This window comes from Oculina patagonica, chromosome 12, assembly GCF_052425735.1.
Source record: "Oculina patagonica isolate OP01 chromosome 12, crgOcupat, whole genome shotgun sequence".
NCBI lineage: Eukaryota > Metazoa > Cnidaria > Anthozoa > Scleractinia > Oculinidae > Oculina > Oculina patagonica.
In genome coordinates, this window is record NC_135769.1 from 21679526 (window position 1) to 21695867 (window position 16342).

General features: G+C 40.0%; 1 protein-coding gene across 1 annotated transcript in view; it reads left to right on the forward strand.

The window, feature by feature from the left end:
- Positions 1 to 16342, forward strand: part of LOC144633482 (3'-5' exoribonuclease HELZ2-like) — a 68676-nt gene that overhangs the window by 23060 nt on the left and 29274 nt on the right. Inside the window, exons 26-31 of the mRNA XM_078492339.1 lie at positions 156 to 4680; positions 5028 to 5110; positions 5607 to 5750; positions 6154 to 6297; positions 6838 to 7124; positions 8283 to 8606. Coding sequence (XP_078348465.1) covers positions 156 to 4680; positions 5028 to 5110; positions 5607 to 5750; positions 6154 to 6297; positions 6838 to 7124; positions 8283 to 8606 — 5507 coding nt within the window. The remainder of the gene's footprint in view (positions 1 to 155; positions 4681 to 5027; positions 5111 to 5606; positions 5751 to 6153; positions 6298 to 6837; positions 7125 to 8282; positions 8607 to 16342) is intronic.

Genomic DNA, 16342 nt, shown 5'->3' on the forward strand with positions numbered 1-16342 from the left:
CTACCCCTGCTACCATTCTGTTCACCTTTTAAAATGTGTCGTGGTTTAATTTGAGAGTTTATCTAACCTACTTAAAATATATCAAACGTTGCAAACACATTTCTTCTCTTTGTCATCATGCTTAGAATACTGAAATTCTCTATTATTTTTACCAGGAAAGCAATTTCGTGCCCTTTTTGTCAGCACGGTTCGAACTTTCCATAGCTGCCAAGAGCATCGTAATGGCGAAGCTGGCGAGAGCGAGAGACCTTACCTGTATTTCCTGTCAGATCCCAAGCTCCTGAACACTGCCCTTACCCGTGCCCAGTCACTTATCGCAGTGGTTGGTGACCCTTTTTCTTTGAGAACCGTCGGTGAATGCCAAGGACTGTGGGAAGAGTTCATCAAGAGATGCAGTGACAATGGAAATCTGTTTGGAATTGAACACAACGAGCTCGAAGAAAGCATTTCGCAGAGTGGACTTAATGTCAACGCTAGCGAGTTTGTGCCTAGATTGTCCACTGACACCAGTCACCCACCCGAGGATCAGACGCCAAATAACGAGGTCGCTGTTCTTATTGATACAGCCCACACTGCGTCTTCTTCATCTCTCCCGCCATCCGAACCTGATCACGAAGGAGGCGACGACGCTTTTCTTCCCAGGGGAATAAGCCATTTTGACAAAAACGAAGATATCGATGGTACTTTATTCGATTTTTCCAAACATCCTGATGCCGACCAAATAATGCGTGAATCGTTCAACGAAGAAGACAGCGAAGGAGAAAATCTTTCTTACTCTGACGATGCAGGAGATGAACTGTCTGAAAGTGACGACGATGGCAATGCTGATGATTTTGCAGAACAGGGTAGTGTGGATGAAACTGTGCCACCAAAGGACATGTATGACATCATACTGGCATTAAAGTCCAAGTGTGAAGAAAACGAAATGAAAAGGAAACTAAGAGACAAAGCAAAGCTAGAGCAAAAGAAAGAAGAAATGCAGTTGGCGTTTGTACCTGATAAAGAGACCAAAGAAGATATCACCAATCTAAGGGTCACAAGTGCTTTTGATCCTTACACCAGAGTAAACAAACTAGTTCATGAAGACATCACAATGGTAACAAAGAAAGGTAGAACTCGGATTTTCCTGGTAAACACGAATTTCAAAGTAAAATACAGTGAGCGTACAGAACGGCTAATTCGTCAGCCTAAAACTCGAGACCAAGTGTGCTTGCAACCAGAGAAACTTGACCGTTTGTTACAAGAGAATCCTGAATTATATCGCCAATGCACATTGCGCATAAGCTACGAGAAATCAAAAACTTCGTATGGTGAGATTCAAGATGTTGAGAGTGATGACATTTTGATTGAGGGAAGCACTCGCCAGAGATTTGATCGAGACGTAGTCGTTGTCAAGCTTAAAAAGGAGCCTTCCATTGAATCTACTCCACCACAGGGCACTTCAGAAAGAATGAAGGGAGAGATAATTGGCACACGGCATCATGTGATCAATAATCGTGAACGTCAGTTTGTGTGTAAAATCTCCAGGGGCAACCATTGGGTAATGTACCCGATAAATAAATCAATGACACCTATCGTGAACTTGAGAGATAGCTCTTGTAAAGGAGTTCCAATCTACAAGAAAATGCAGCTAGGATCAGGTGAAAAAGCCGTTCGCCTAGAAACTCTTTCGCTAAGAGAAGCGTTGAGTGGCAAATTTCTTTTTGTTGTACAATATTTGCAATGGAGAAGCGAATTTCCGTATCCGCTTGGCATTGTCACCAAGAAGATTCGCAGAGGCTGTGATCTTGCTAATGCGTTTAAGCTTCTCGATGCTGAATATCAATTAAAGAAATCATTTCCGGCGGAGGTTGAAGAAGAGGATGAAAGACACAAGAGAGAGTGGAGGGGTATCCCTGATTGTGAAAGAGGACGTCAACAGGTGCCTAATGCGTTCACAATTGACCCTCCTGGAAGTAAAGCTTTGGACGATGCCTTGACGGTTGAAAAACTGGAAGGTGATCTTTTCAAAGTCGGCGTTCACATCGCTGATGTGTCTTACTTTGTCAATAAGGGGAGTAGAATCGACGTTGAAGCACAAAGGAGAGGCACGTCTTACTTTCGAGGTCATCGCAATGGAGACGTTTTAATGCTGCCGAAGGAGCTGAGCCATAACATCTGCAGTCTGCTGCCAAACAAAGAGCGTCTCTCAGTGTCTGTTTACTTTCTTTTAAACAAAGATGGTTATGTCCAGGGAGAAGAAGTCCTTGATTTTCGTCGAACAGTTGTGAAGTCACGATGTCGTTTGACGTATGCTGAAGCACAGCGAGTCATTCTTGGAAAGCCTATCCGTGATAAGCCCGTCAGTGATGGAGAAGTGACACCGGAGATCAGACAAAGTATCCGCACGCTCAGTATGCTAGCGCAGAAAAGGAGAGAATTGCGTCTTTTTGATGGATCTTTCTTTCATTTCGACCACACAGACCGAAAGGAAGACCTTGAGGCTCATGAGTTGGTAGAAGAAATGATGATCCTGACCAACACGTCAGTGGCCAAGTACCTTGTTCAAAGGGAAGCAGCCCTATTGCCCTTACGAATCCAACTTCCTCCAAAGACGCACAGGCTGGACGAGTGGAGAGAGAGGTTTGGGGATTGTGCCTTACTTTCCCTTTCTCTTAGAAAGCACGTGCCACAAGATGTTGAATGTGTGGAGAATTTCTTTGTGCCGAAGTCTACGTGGAATGATATAAGTCATGCACGCCATGAGGGGGATAGCAAAGAGTTAAATCACTTAATTTGCAACGATAACATCTTCCCTCAACTGGCAGTCGCACGCTCACTTCTTAATGGACTGCAAAGAAGAGCTGAGGATGTAAGAGCAGCTGACGTACCAGAGGATCACAGAGTTCATTGGTCATTACACGTGATGGAATACACTCGCTTCACTTCTCCAATTCGTCGCTATCTTGATATTGAAGTTCATCGCTTGTTACTTCCGACTTCAGCGCAAGGCGTGGAGTCCGAAGATATCTCAGACCTTTATCGCAGATGTTCATTTCTATCTGAAAGATCAAGTACGTTTGAGAGAGATTGTGGCCGAGTTCAATTTGCTGCGAATCTTAAGAAGACAACTTGTGAAACTGTTGCTGTCGTTGAAATCGTCGTGCGGGATTTTATTCAGCTGCAGCTTCTGTCTGATGCAAACCAATATCTCTCTTCAAAACGAAGGAGAGTTAAGATTAGTCACTTGGGACCAATCGAGCAACCCGAGTTGGATGAATCTTCAGGATCCCTTGAATTGACGTGGAAGCTTAGAATTTATGATGCCTCTACTGAAAATATGAACCGAGCGATGCGGTGCAAGAGCCAGAAGAAGCGGGAGAGACATCTCCGTAAAGATACATATAAGATTAAGGCTTTGCTGTCTGCCGACGCAAGCGATATTGGTCTTGGCTACCACATATCTAGCGAACTTTGGCTAGACGTCTTGGATGCTGTTAAAAAAAATGATGACACGAGGCTGGAGCAATGTTTAATGGAAGTGGATGCCAGGATTGCTATCGAAGAAAGAGAAAGAGCTGAGATAGCAGCAGAAGCAGCAGCAGCAGCAGCAGCAGCAGCAGCAGCAGCAGAAGAAGAAGAAGACGATGACGATGACGATGACGATGACGATGACGATGACGATGACGATGACGATGACGATGACGATGACGAAGGCGAAGACGAAGAAGAAAGTGATGACGAAGAAGACGATAAGGAAGAAGATCAAGAATTCGATGACGACCGTGAAGTTGATGCTGAGTTGTGTGAAAATAAACAGCAAAGTAAATTGCACTTCCAAGAGAAATCCTTGAAGTTAAAAGTATCCGACAATGTGACCGTACAGCTTTCAGCGAACGATAGTAATGGAGGACTAATGTCACCGGATTTTCAGCTTTTTAAGCTTGCACCTGGGATTGACATCTGCCTTGAGCATAGGAAGTTTCCAGATAAGTGTTTCGCAGCATTTGCGTCTGAAACAGCATCACAGCCAACCTATAAGAGCATCCAAAGCTATATCAGAGCTTGGAAGCCTGTATTGTCTATGGAAGCCGCCACAGTGACCGTAACGGATGATGACTCTTTAATTCTTTTAAACCGTGGAGTGAAATGGAAACAGGATGATGGGAAATATTTTGGCGAGTTTCAGCTAGACGACAACTTTTGCAAAACAAGACAGATCAAGATTTCAGAGGGAGATTATGCTTGTGTCAGGATTTGCTGTCCAGCGTCTTTGCCAATCAATCTGCCAAGTAATTCAGATGGGTTTCTTAAAACCGAGGTTAATAAAGAGACGATCGAAAGCGAAGTTTCAGAAGAGGAAGAGGAAACATCTACTGGAAGTGGCGATGAGTCTGAGTATGAAACTGCAAGTGAAGGCGAAGATGACATAGGAGTTTTGAACTTTGAAGGCAAAGTCGTCGATAGTCAGGTTTGGGTTGGTCATTGTTTTCTCTCTAAAGTAAAAACTCACCACATCCAACCTATACGGCCTTATGCGCCTACTGGCGCGACGAGAATTGATGATGATGATGACATCCAACCTATAACTCTAGTGATGCTTCAGCTGTTCCACTACTCTCTGAACATACCTCGAAGTCTGATGAATGGAGAGAGCTGGAAATGTACCGTGGAGATAATCAAGCAACCTATTCCTCTCAGGTATCAATAGAACAATACAGATTCTAATAACTGTACAGAAATAAGGAGACCGAAAAAATAGAAAAAAAACTAACAACGCGGATGCGCGACTTGACTTATCTTTTTTTTATTAATCCCTAATTTTGAACCAAAATATCGCTCATGCACGATGTTTACTCAACTGACGTGAAAAAGTTTTTTGAAATCGTTGTTCGCGTTGGCCACTTATGTTTAAGATCGTTTATAGCAGCATGTTTAGAAGACCGTTTAAGGTTTAAATTCTGTCTGAAGTGAATAGGAACAATATTGGGCGCAATGCAAGAGATTACTGAGATGGATACTAACTGTTTCACACATTTCCGTTTCAGGAGAATGATCGAGACCTTGACAAAACTGCCAAACGAAGGCCTGGCTCATGACATCTGCGTTGGAAAGACATCAAGGTTTGTTGGTAAGGAAGGTTTTAAACGTTTTGTACTTTACGCCCAGCCGCTGTTGTAATGCAAATGCAATCCAGAGCGCCATTAAGGTAGAACTTCCAGTTTTCCTCGAATATACCTCGATGGAAGTGGATCCTTGCCTGCAACACTAGACACTAAACACTGCGGCAGATAGTAAATCTCAGTTGATGCCGTGTGCTGTGCGAACTTAATTTTGGGTAATAGTGGCAGCTGCACTTTTAGCTTACTCGCGGTATCAAAGCAAAATGAAATAAAAATTAACAATAAACTGTATCAGTATATACCACACAAGTGAATAGTGCTTTTCGCGCGTGTTGATTGGTTAACTCGGAGGTGATTAGCAAAGTACTCGATTCACCTCCGAGCAGCTTGAAGAGAAACAAACTGCCTTCGCGCGTCGCTTTGTTTACCGAAAGTGATGTTTACGTCCGCTAGTTTTTCAACTTAAACAATTGTAATAAAACGTGACGTATTTTGAATCTTTAGATTTTCGGATTCGTTTACCGGACGAGAACCTTTCAATTGCTGATCATGTTAATGGCTGTAACCTACAACGACTGAACGAGCACCAAGTGACTGCTGTCAAAAATTCCCTTCGAGGCCGCTTTACTCTCATCCAGGGTCCCCCTGGTAAGTCATTAAAAGACGAGAATTTTGTTTAGTGTCAAACACATATGGCTAAACAGACTACTGTCGATAATTTGTACCGGAAACCGTCGAACGGAAGGTTAGTTCCATTGAACTCTGAGAACTGCGATACTTGTTTAAACTGTTACCTATCAAAGCCACCCTATCCACCATTTCGATCCATTTACAGTACCGAAAGTTGTGGAAACAGTCATGTTCTCTATTTTTGTTCAGCGAACAAACACCTTACAATTAATCGGGGTACTTTTTATCATCAACAGTCTAAAAAGAGTCTTACCGGCCTTTAAGATTGATGTCGATTTTTCCAAGAATTTGTCAAACTTTATTTCAGGCGTAACGTGGATTGTTAGAGAATGAGTGACATGTCACCTATCATATTTCCTAGGAACTGGGAAGACCATAACAGGAGTTCACATTGCCTATTGGTTCGCTAGAAGAAATAGCGAAAACACTGAAGAGCTTCCAGGGAAATCTCCACCACAGGTCATCTACTGTGGCCCTTCAAACAAATCTGTAGATGTTGTCGCAGGTATGATGGATTGACTTAAACAAAGAGGTATTAATGACAGCCCCGCTTCAGCCCAGCAACCGTAGGCTGCACTTATGACACCGGAAATTCAACGGAGAGTTTACCGTAACCAACACTTTAAAACCTTCTTATGGAAGGACTGAGGGGCTCAAGATTTTTTTGCAGACAAAAAAGAGCCCCTGCAAACGCTGACCGCTAGAATAAGCCACAAAACGTCTAGTTGTCCAAAGTTCTCTGGGGAGATGCACGTATTCACAAAATTTGCGTTGAATGTTACGATTGTACATAGTTGGGTGGCAAAATCTTATCATGCTTGACTTGGTCTCTATTTGTAGTTTTTCGCAGAATGTAGTTTAACTCGTTAGGTCTGTGAAGAAATTAAATTGTTTATGAGGTGGGTCGTTCCAAGGCTATCTACAGTTTAGTTGGTTAAAACTCAATCAATCAATCAATCAATCAATCAATCAATCAATCAATCAATCAATCAATCAATCAATCAATCAATCAATCAATCAATCAATCATACTTTTTATTCTGTAGAGTACTTGATGAGGATCAAAGGGATAAAGATCCTTCGAGTGTACGGAAAAATCATCGAGCAGGAAGAGTTTCCCATACCCAACCAAGTGAAACCAACTCGACCAATTGCCAGCCAAGAAGAATTGAGGGTACCTGAGAACTTGAGAAGAATTGCGTTACATCACGTGATCAGAGACGAGCAAACGTCAAATTTCGCGAGAAGGCTGAAAAAGTACGAAAGGCATTTCGCCAGAATGAAGAAAAAGAAGAAGAAAGTGAAGGACAAAAAAGTCAGGAGATATCTAAAGGTTTGAGAAAATATCCAAGAGAACCTGATTAACAAATAAACGAGCGAAAGCCTTGCACTGCATTAGTGTAATTGTCATAAACCAATAAGGGAATTTGAAAAGTCGAGCGTTGTCAAATGACTGGCAGTGTTTTATGACAATTTATACAATAACTGAGATACTGCGCGCGCTGTGTTTGGTTAATGCCTGTTATCTATGGGAGAACAGATGTACATGGGGGGGGGTAACTTTCACGTTTAGAGACATTTAACTGATTCGGAAAAAGCTATCCAAAGCTGTGAGTGTTTGTCGAGTAGTTTGACGATGCCACTGCCGGGAAGTCCATGAATGGCGGTTCAACACTTTGCTTGAAGATCACAGAGTTGAACAACTTTTCAAATGGAATCAAGGTTTGGTTTTTTCGTTGACGTTTTCACGTTCCATCATTCTCTTATTAATCGGTTTAACAGCTCTTCAGCTCTTCGTGATAACGGAAAACTCACGACAAAATAGCTCACCGGTAACGGCCTTGCTTTGGAACTAAAGTATTCTGTAATTCAGTTTTAAATCACAGATGACGTACTCTAATTGCGGCAAGAACAAGAACTGGCCCAAGAGCCGATGGACGAGTAGGCGCCTTATGTTCTTGCCACATTTTGACGTCTTCAAAATGCAAAAAAAAAATCCATTTGTTCAATCTAATCACATGTACATGGCTTTGGAGTCTTTATATGCTTTACGATATGCCCAAACCTTTATTTGGAATGTAATTAGCAATTATTGGATGAGGACGAGTATGATATGAAGAATTATGCAGATTGAGGAAGGTGTTATTCGCCGAAGCCGAAGGCTGACCATTTTTCGCGCTTTCTAGCTCTGCACTATTAAAGCCGCTGTTATGTGACGTCAATTGTCCAATAATTTTTCTGTTATTGGACGATTGACGTCAATCGTCTAATAGTAGAAACGTCTTCCAAATTTGGTAGGTGCTTGCCGGTTAGCTGGAATCTGCCGGGGATTGTAAACCAATTAGAAATTAAGAAATATTTTGAATGAATAATAATTAGAATGATTTATTGGTTTACCTAACCGGAGAATTTCTAGGTTGAACGGAAATTCTTATAAGGTAGTTCAAAATTTTCAGTATAAACATCATACCTAACTGTTTTCTTATTACAGGTTATAGCGAAAGCAGAGATGTGGGCCATAAGAGACAACGTACAGATTGTGCTGTGTACCTGTTCTGCGGCCGGAAGGGGAAGAATAAAATTTGGGTGTGACAACGTCATTCAGTGCATAGTTGATGAGTGCGGCATGTGCACGGAACCGGAAACGCTCATTCCGATTGCATGTTCGAAAGCGCGACAAGTGGTTCTTATTGGAGATCACAAGCAGCTTCAGCCAATTGTCAAAAACAAAGTCGCCAAGTCGCTGGGACTGAGTACATCCATGTTCGAGCGATATTCCAATCGTGCCATTATGTTGAAGGAGCAGTACAGAATGGTAAGGCAAATGTTCTTCACAGATGATTACATTGCAGTATAAAACTAACTAAGAAAGTTAAAGAGAATACGCGCAGACCTAAAGTGAAACAAATCCTTTTAAGCCAAAGGGCTCACAAGACCGCGGCGGTTAACATCGGTTTGTGTGCATGAAGCGGCTACAATCTTGGACAAAACGTGTTGACACATACGCATTTCACGCATTTTTCGAAAATGACTCGACTTGCAAGCGGGTTAAAATATCTTATCCCCCTCCCCCCTACTCAATGTTGTTTCTTGTGGTTTGCGGCTCAACAGGCTTTGTTTTAAATACACTAAAGCATTACCAACATTGAAATGGGGGGAAGTGGGGTTGCAAAATTGAACTCCGTTGGCTAAATAGGTGGAAATTTGCTAAGTGTTTCAACGGTTTTGTCCAAGATTGTGTAAACGATATTTTGGCTAATAAGTAGAAAACGCTTTAAAGTTCTGCTATAAAACGCCTTCAGCTTTTTGTACCCTTCAAGTTCTTTATCACCAACTGCTCGGTTGCCACGACAGGCTTTAATTAATCCATGGAATTATCAATTACAAGGGTTTTCGGAGGCTCGTTACCAATCGAGTCAACAGAACTTTCACTGATTCTACTCAGTCAGAGTCTTTTCAAGGATTTGAATAGGAAATGGCTTAATTGAAGGGCTGATTCAAGTCTCCATCAAATGTCTACATTTTCAAACTTCAGATAAAATACAAAGTTTGGTTTTTATGCGCGTCATTGATGGTAATTAGAACAATTTGTAACGCTAATAGTCGATACACTGTGTACATTCATACGACCTGAGTACAATTTACACAAATGAAGTCATAAAACGAAACGTTCAGTACAGAAAACAAGCCAAAACGTAACGTATGTACAAATCCATAGGAAAAGAACGAAAATGCATTAAGTTACAGGCGTTGTTTGAGCGGGATTACGTGAAAAGCAATGGCGTCACGCCACAACGTCTCAAGCGTGACAAAATGGACGCGGCGTGACAAATAGGCAGTTAATAACAAACTATTGATAACGACTGTTTCTATGTACTGAATGGGACTTTTCTCTCTCAATTCGCACTAGTTACCCTTAGTTGTCTGCTACAACTTTGAATTAGCGTAAACACTGTGATTTTGAACGATTAACAAGAGAATTTTTAGTGATTTGAACGGTTAACACACGGTTAACACCGGTTAACAGCTATTAATAAAAGATACCTTGACATCTTCTATTCTTTACAAAAGACTTGCCCGTTAACCGTTGAAAACCTTTGTTAACCGTAGTTTTTCGCTTCGTTTATGTTTAGCATTCAAAGTTAATCGACTGTCGCAAAAATTCATCTATTGAATTCTAAATTCAAAAGGGAGAAACAAAATTTCGAAAATTGCGGGATTTAGTGTTAAGATCCTGCGGGTTAGCGCGCGATATTGTAACGTGACTCCTGATACCTGGCTATTTTTAAATGATCTATTATTGCAAAATGTCCTCTCTATATAATTTAGAACTGGATTCTTTGGTTAAATACTTTTTAAATGACTATAACACGTCCAATGGTCTTCAAAAGCGCTTGCCCTACTCATAGTAGCATCTTCGACCGCCCTAGAAAAGAACATGCATGCGCCATTGACCTGAGAAGTCTCTTTTTTCCCTGTAAAATTTAAGTGACCAATATTTTGGAGACGTAAATTATTTTTACAAAAGCAACTCGAAGAGTTTTAATTATATATGGGTCCTTAGCTCACTGAAATATCGCATTTCTTTAAAATTCATGAAAAAGCCGTTTACACAATCTTGGACAAAACGTGTTGACACATACGCATTTCACGCATTTTTCGAAAATGACTCGACTTGCAAGCGGGTTAAAATATCTTATCCCCCTCCCCCCTACTCAATGTTGTTTCTTGTGGTTTGCGGCTCAACAGGCTTTGTTTTAAATACACTAAAGCATTACCAACATTGAAATGGGGGGAAGTGGGGTTGCAAAACTGAACTCCGTTGGCTAAATAGGTGGAAATTTGCTAAGTGTTTCAACGGTTTTGTCCAAGATTGTGTAAACGATATTTTGGCTAATAAGTAGAAAACGCTTTAAAGTTCTGCTATAAAACGCCTTCAGCTTTTTGTACCCTTCAAGTTCTTTATCACCAACTGCTCGGTTGCCACGACAGGCTTTAATTAATCCATGGAATTATCAATTACAAGGGTTTTCGGAGGCTCGTTACCAATCGAGTCAACAGAACTTTCACTGATTCTACTCAGTCAGAGTCTTTTCAAGGATTTGAATAGGAAATGGCTTAATTGAAGGGCTGATTCAAGTCTCCATCAAATGTCTACATTTTCAAACTTCAGATAAAATACAAAGTTTGGTTTTTATGCGCGTCATTGATGGTAATTAGAACAATTTGTAACGCTAATAGTCGATACACTGTGTACATTCATACGACCTGAGTACAATTTACACAAATGAAGTCATAAAACGAAACGTTCAGTACAGAAAACAAGCCAAAACGTAACGTATGTACAAATCCATAGGAAAAGAACGAAAATGCATTAAGTTACAGGCGTTGTTTGAGCGGGATTACGTGAAAAGCAATGGCGTCACGCCACAACGTCTCAAGCGTGACAAAATGGACGCGGCGTGACAAATAGGCAGTTAATAACAAACTATTGATAACGACTGTTTCTATGTACTGAATGGGACTTTTCTCTCTCAATTCGCACTAGTTACCCTTAGTTGTCTGCTACAACTTTGAATTAGCGTAAACACTGTGATTTTGAACGATTAACAAGAGAATTTTTAGTGATTTGAACGGTTAACACACGGTTAACACCGGTTAACAGCTATTAATAAAAGATACCTTGACATCTTCTATTCTTTACAAAAGACTTGCCCGTTAACCGTTGAAAACCTTTGTTAACCGTAGTTTTTCGCTTCGTTTATGTTTAGCATTCAAAGTTAATCGACTGTCGCAAAAATTCATCTATTGAATTCTAAATTCAAAAGGGAGAAACAAAATTTCGAAAATTGCGGGATTTAGTGTTAAGATCCTGCGGGTTAGCGCGCGATATTGTAACGTGACTCCTGATACCTGGCTATTTTTAAATGATCTATTATTGCAAAATGTCCTCTCTATATAATTTAGAACTGGATTCTTTGGTTAAATACTTTTTAAATGACTATAACACGTCCAATGGTCTTCAAAAGCGCTTGCCCTACTCATAGTAGCATCTTCGACCGCCCTAGAAAAGAACATGCATGCGCCATTGACCTGAGAAGTCTCTTTTTTCCCTGTAAAATTTAAGTGACCAATATTTTGGAGACGTAAATTATTTTTACAAAAGCAACTCGAAGAGTTTTAATTATATATGGGTCCTTAGCTCACTGAAATATCGCATTTCTTTAAAATTCATGAAAAAGCCGTTTACACAATCTTGGACAAAACGTGTTGACACATACGCATTTCACGCATTTTTCGAAAATGACTCGACTTGCAAGCGGGTTAAAATATCTTATCCCCCTCCCCCCTACTCAATGTTGTTTCTTGTGGTTTGCGGCTCAACAGGCTTTGTTTTAAATACACTAAAGCATTACCAACATTGAAATGGGGGGAAGTGGGGTTGCAAAACTGAACTCCGTTGGCTAAATAGGTGGAAATTTGCTAAGTGTTTCAACGGTTTTGTCCAAGATTGTGTAAACGATATTTTGGCTAATAAGTAGAAAACGCTTTAAAGTTCTGCTATAAAACGCCTTCAGCTTTTTGTACCCTTCAAGTTCTTTATCACCAACTGCTCGGTTGCCACGACAGGCTTTAATTAATCCATGGAATCATCAATTACAAGGGTTTTCGGAGGCTCGTTACCAATCGAGTCAACAGAACTTTCACTGATTCTACTCAGTCAGAGTCTTTTCAAGGATTTGAATAGGAAATGGCTTAATTGAAGGGCTGATTCAAGTCTCCATCAAATGTCTACATTTTCAAACTTCAGATAAAATACAAAGTTTGGTTTTTATGCGCGTCATTGATGGTAATTAGAACAATTTGTAACGCTAATAGTCGATACACTGTGTACATTCATACGACCTGAGTACAATTTACACAAATGAAGTCATAAAACGAAACGTTCAGTACAGAAAACAAGCCAAAACGTAACGTATGTACAAATCCATAGGAAAAGAACGAAAATGCATTAAGTTACAGGCGTTGTTTGAGCGGGATTACGTGAAAAGCAATGGCGTCACGCCACAACGTCTCAAGCGTGACAAAATGGACGCGGCGTGACAAATAGGCAGTTAATAACAAACTATTGATAACGACTGTTTCTATGTACTGAATGGGACTTTTCTCTCTCAATTCGCACTAGTTACCCTTAGTTGTCTGCTACAACTTTGAATTAGCGTAAACACTGTGATTTTGAACGATTAACAAGAGAATTTTTAGTGATTTGAACGGTTAACACACGGTTAACACCGGTTAACAGCTATTAATAAAAGATACCTTGACATCTTCTATTCTTTACAAAAGACTTGCCCGTTAACCGTTGAAAACCTTTGTTAACCGTAGTTTTTCGCTTCGTTTATGTTTAGCATTCAAAGTTAATCGACTGTCGCAAAAATTCATCTATTGAATTCTAAATTCAAAAGGGAGAAACAAAATTTCGAAAATTGCGGGATTTAGTGTTAAGATCCTGCGGGTTAGCGCGCGATATTGTAACGTGACTCCTGATACCTGGCTATTTTTAAATGATCTATTATTGCAAAATGTCCTCTCTATATAATTTAGAACTGGATTCTTTGGTTAAATACTTTTTAAATGACTATAACACGTCCAATGGTCTTCAAAAGCGCTTGCCCTACTCATAGTAGCATCTTCGACCGCCCTAGAAAAGAACATGCATGCGCCATTGACCTGAGAAGTCTCTTTTTTCCCTGTAAAATTTAAGTGACCAATATTTTGGAGACGTAAATTATTTTTACAAAAGCAACTCGAAGAGTTTTAATTATATATGGGTCCTTAGCTCACTGAAATATCGCATTTCTTTAAAATTCATGAAAAAGCCGTTTACACAATCTTGGACAAAACGTGTTGACACATACGCATTTCACGCATTTTTCGAAAATGACTCGACTTGCAAGCGGGTTAAAATATCTTATCCCCCTCCCCCCTACTCAATGTTGTTTCTTGTGGTTTGCGGCTCAACAGGCTTTGTTTTAAATACACTAAAGCATTACCAACATTGAAATGGGGGGAAGTGGGGTTGCAAAACTGAACTCCGTTGGCTAAATAGGTGGAAATTTGCTAAGTGTTTCAACGGTTTTGTCCAAGATTGTGTAAACGATATTTTGGCTAATAAGTAGAAAACGCTTTAAAGTTCTGCTATAAAACGCCTTCAGCTTTTTGTACCCTTCAAGTTCTTTATCACCAACTGCTCGGTTGCCACGACAGGCTTTAATTAATCCATGGAATTATCAATTACAAGGGTTTTCGGAGGCTCGTTACCAATCGAGTCAACAGAACTTTCACTGATTCTACTCAGTCAGAGTCTTTTCAAGGATTTGAATAGGAAATGGCTTAATTGAAGGGCTGATTCAAGTCTCCATCAAATGTCTACATTTTCAAACTTCAGATAAAATACAAAGTTTGGTTTTTATGCGCGTCATTGATGGTAATTAGAACAATTTGTAACGCTAATAGTCGATACACTGTGTACATTCATACGACCTGAGTACAATTTACACAAATGAAGTCATAAAACGAAACGTTCAGTACAGAAAACAAGCCAAAACGTAACGTATGTACAAATCCATAGGAAAAGAACGAAAATGCATTAAGTTACAGGCGTTGTTTGAGCGGGATTACGTGAAAAGCAATGGCGTCACGCCACAACGTCTCAAGCGTGACAAAATGGACGCGGCGTGACAAATAGGCAGTTAATAACAAACTATTGATAACGACTGTTTCTATGTACTGAATGGGACTTTTCTCTCTCAATTCGCACTAGTTACCCTTAGTTGTCTGCTACAACTTTGAATTAGCGTAAACACTGTGATTTTGAACGATTAACAAGAGAATTTTTAGTGATTTGAACGGTTAACACACGGTTAACACCGGTTAACAGCTATTAATAAAAGATACCTTGACATCTTCTATTCTTTACAAAAGACTTGCCCGTTAACCGTTGAAAACCTTTGTTAACCGTAGTTTTTCGCTTCGTTTATGTTTAGCATTCAAAGTTAATCGACTGTCGCAAAAATTCATCTATTGAATTCTAAATTCAAAAGGGAGAAACAAAATTTCGAAAATTGCGGGATTTAGTGTTAAGATCCTGCGGGTTAGCGCGCGATATTGTAACGTGACTCCTGATACCTGGCTATTTTTAAATGATCTATTATTGCAAAATGTCCTCTCTATATAATTTAGAACTGGATTCTTTGGTTAAATACTTTTTAAATGACTATAACACGTCCAATGGTCTTCAAAAGCGCTTGCCCTACTCATAGTAGCATCTTCGACCGCCCTAGAAAAGAACATGCATGCGCCATTGACCTGAGAAGTCTCTTTTTTCCCTGTAAAATTTAAGTGACCAATATTTTGGAGACGTAAATTATTTTTACAAAAGCAACTCGAAGAGTTTTAATTATATATGGGTCCTTAGCTCACTGAAATATCGCATTTCTTTAAAATTCATGAAAAAGCCGTTTACACAATCTTGGACAAAACGTGTTGACACATACGCATTTCACGCATTTTTCGAAAATGACTCGACTTGCAAGCGGGTTAAAATATCTTATCCCCCTCCCCCCTACTCAATGTTGTTTCTTGTGGTTTGCGGCTCAACAGGCTTTGTTTTAAATACACTAAAGCATTACCAACATTGAAATGGGGGGAAGTGGGGTTGCAAAACTGAACTCCGTTGGCTAAATAGGTGGAAATTTGCTAAGTGTTTCAACGGTTTTGTCCAAGATTGTGTAAACGATATTTTGGCTAATAAGTAGAAAACGCTTTAAAGTTCTGCTATAAAACGCCTTCAGCTTTTTGTACCCTTCAAGTTCTTTATCACCAACTGCTCGGTTGCCACGACAGGCTTTAATTAATCCATGGAATCATCAATTACAAGGGTTTTCGGAGGCTCGTTACCAATCGAGTCAACAGAACTTTCACTGATTCTACTCAGTCAGAGTCTTTTCAAGGATTTGAATAGGAAATGGCTTAATTGAAGGGCTGATTCAAGTCTCCATCAAATGTCTACATTTTCAAACTTCAGATAAAATACAAAGTTTGGTTTTTATGCGCGTCATTGATGGTAATTAGAACAATTTGTAACGCTAATAGTCGATACACTGTGTACATTCATACGACCTGAGTACAATTTACACAAATGAAGTCATAAAACGAAACGTTCAGTACAGAAAACAAGCCAAAACGTAACGTATGTACAAATCCATAGGAAAAGAACGAAAATGCATTAAGTTACAGGCGTTGTTTGAGCGGGATTACGTGAAAAGCAATGGCGTCACGCCACAACGTCTCAAGCGTGACAAAATGGACGCGGCGTGACAAATAGGCAGTTAATAACAAACTATTGATAACGACTGTTTCTATGTACTGAATGGGACTTTTCTCTCTCAATTCGCACTAGTTACCCTTAGTTGTCTGCTACAACTTTGAATTAGCGTAAACACTGTGATTTTGAACGATTAACAAGAGAATTTTTAGTGATTTGAACGG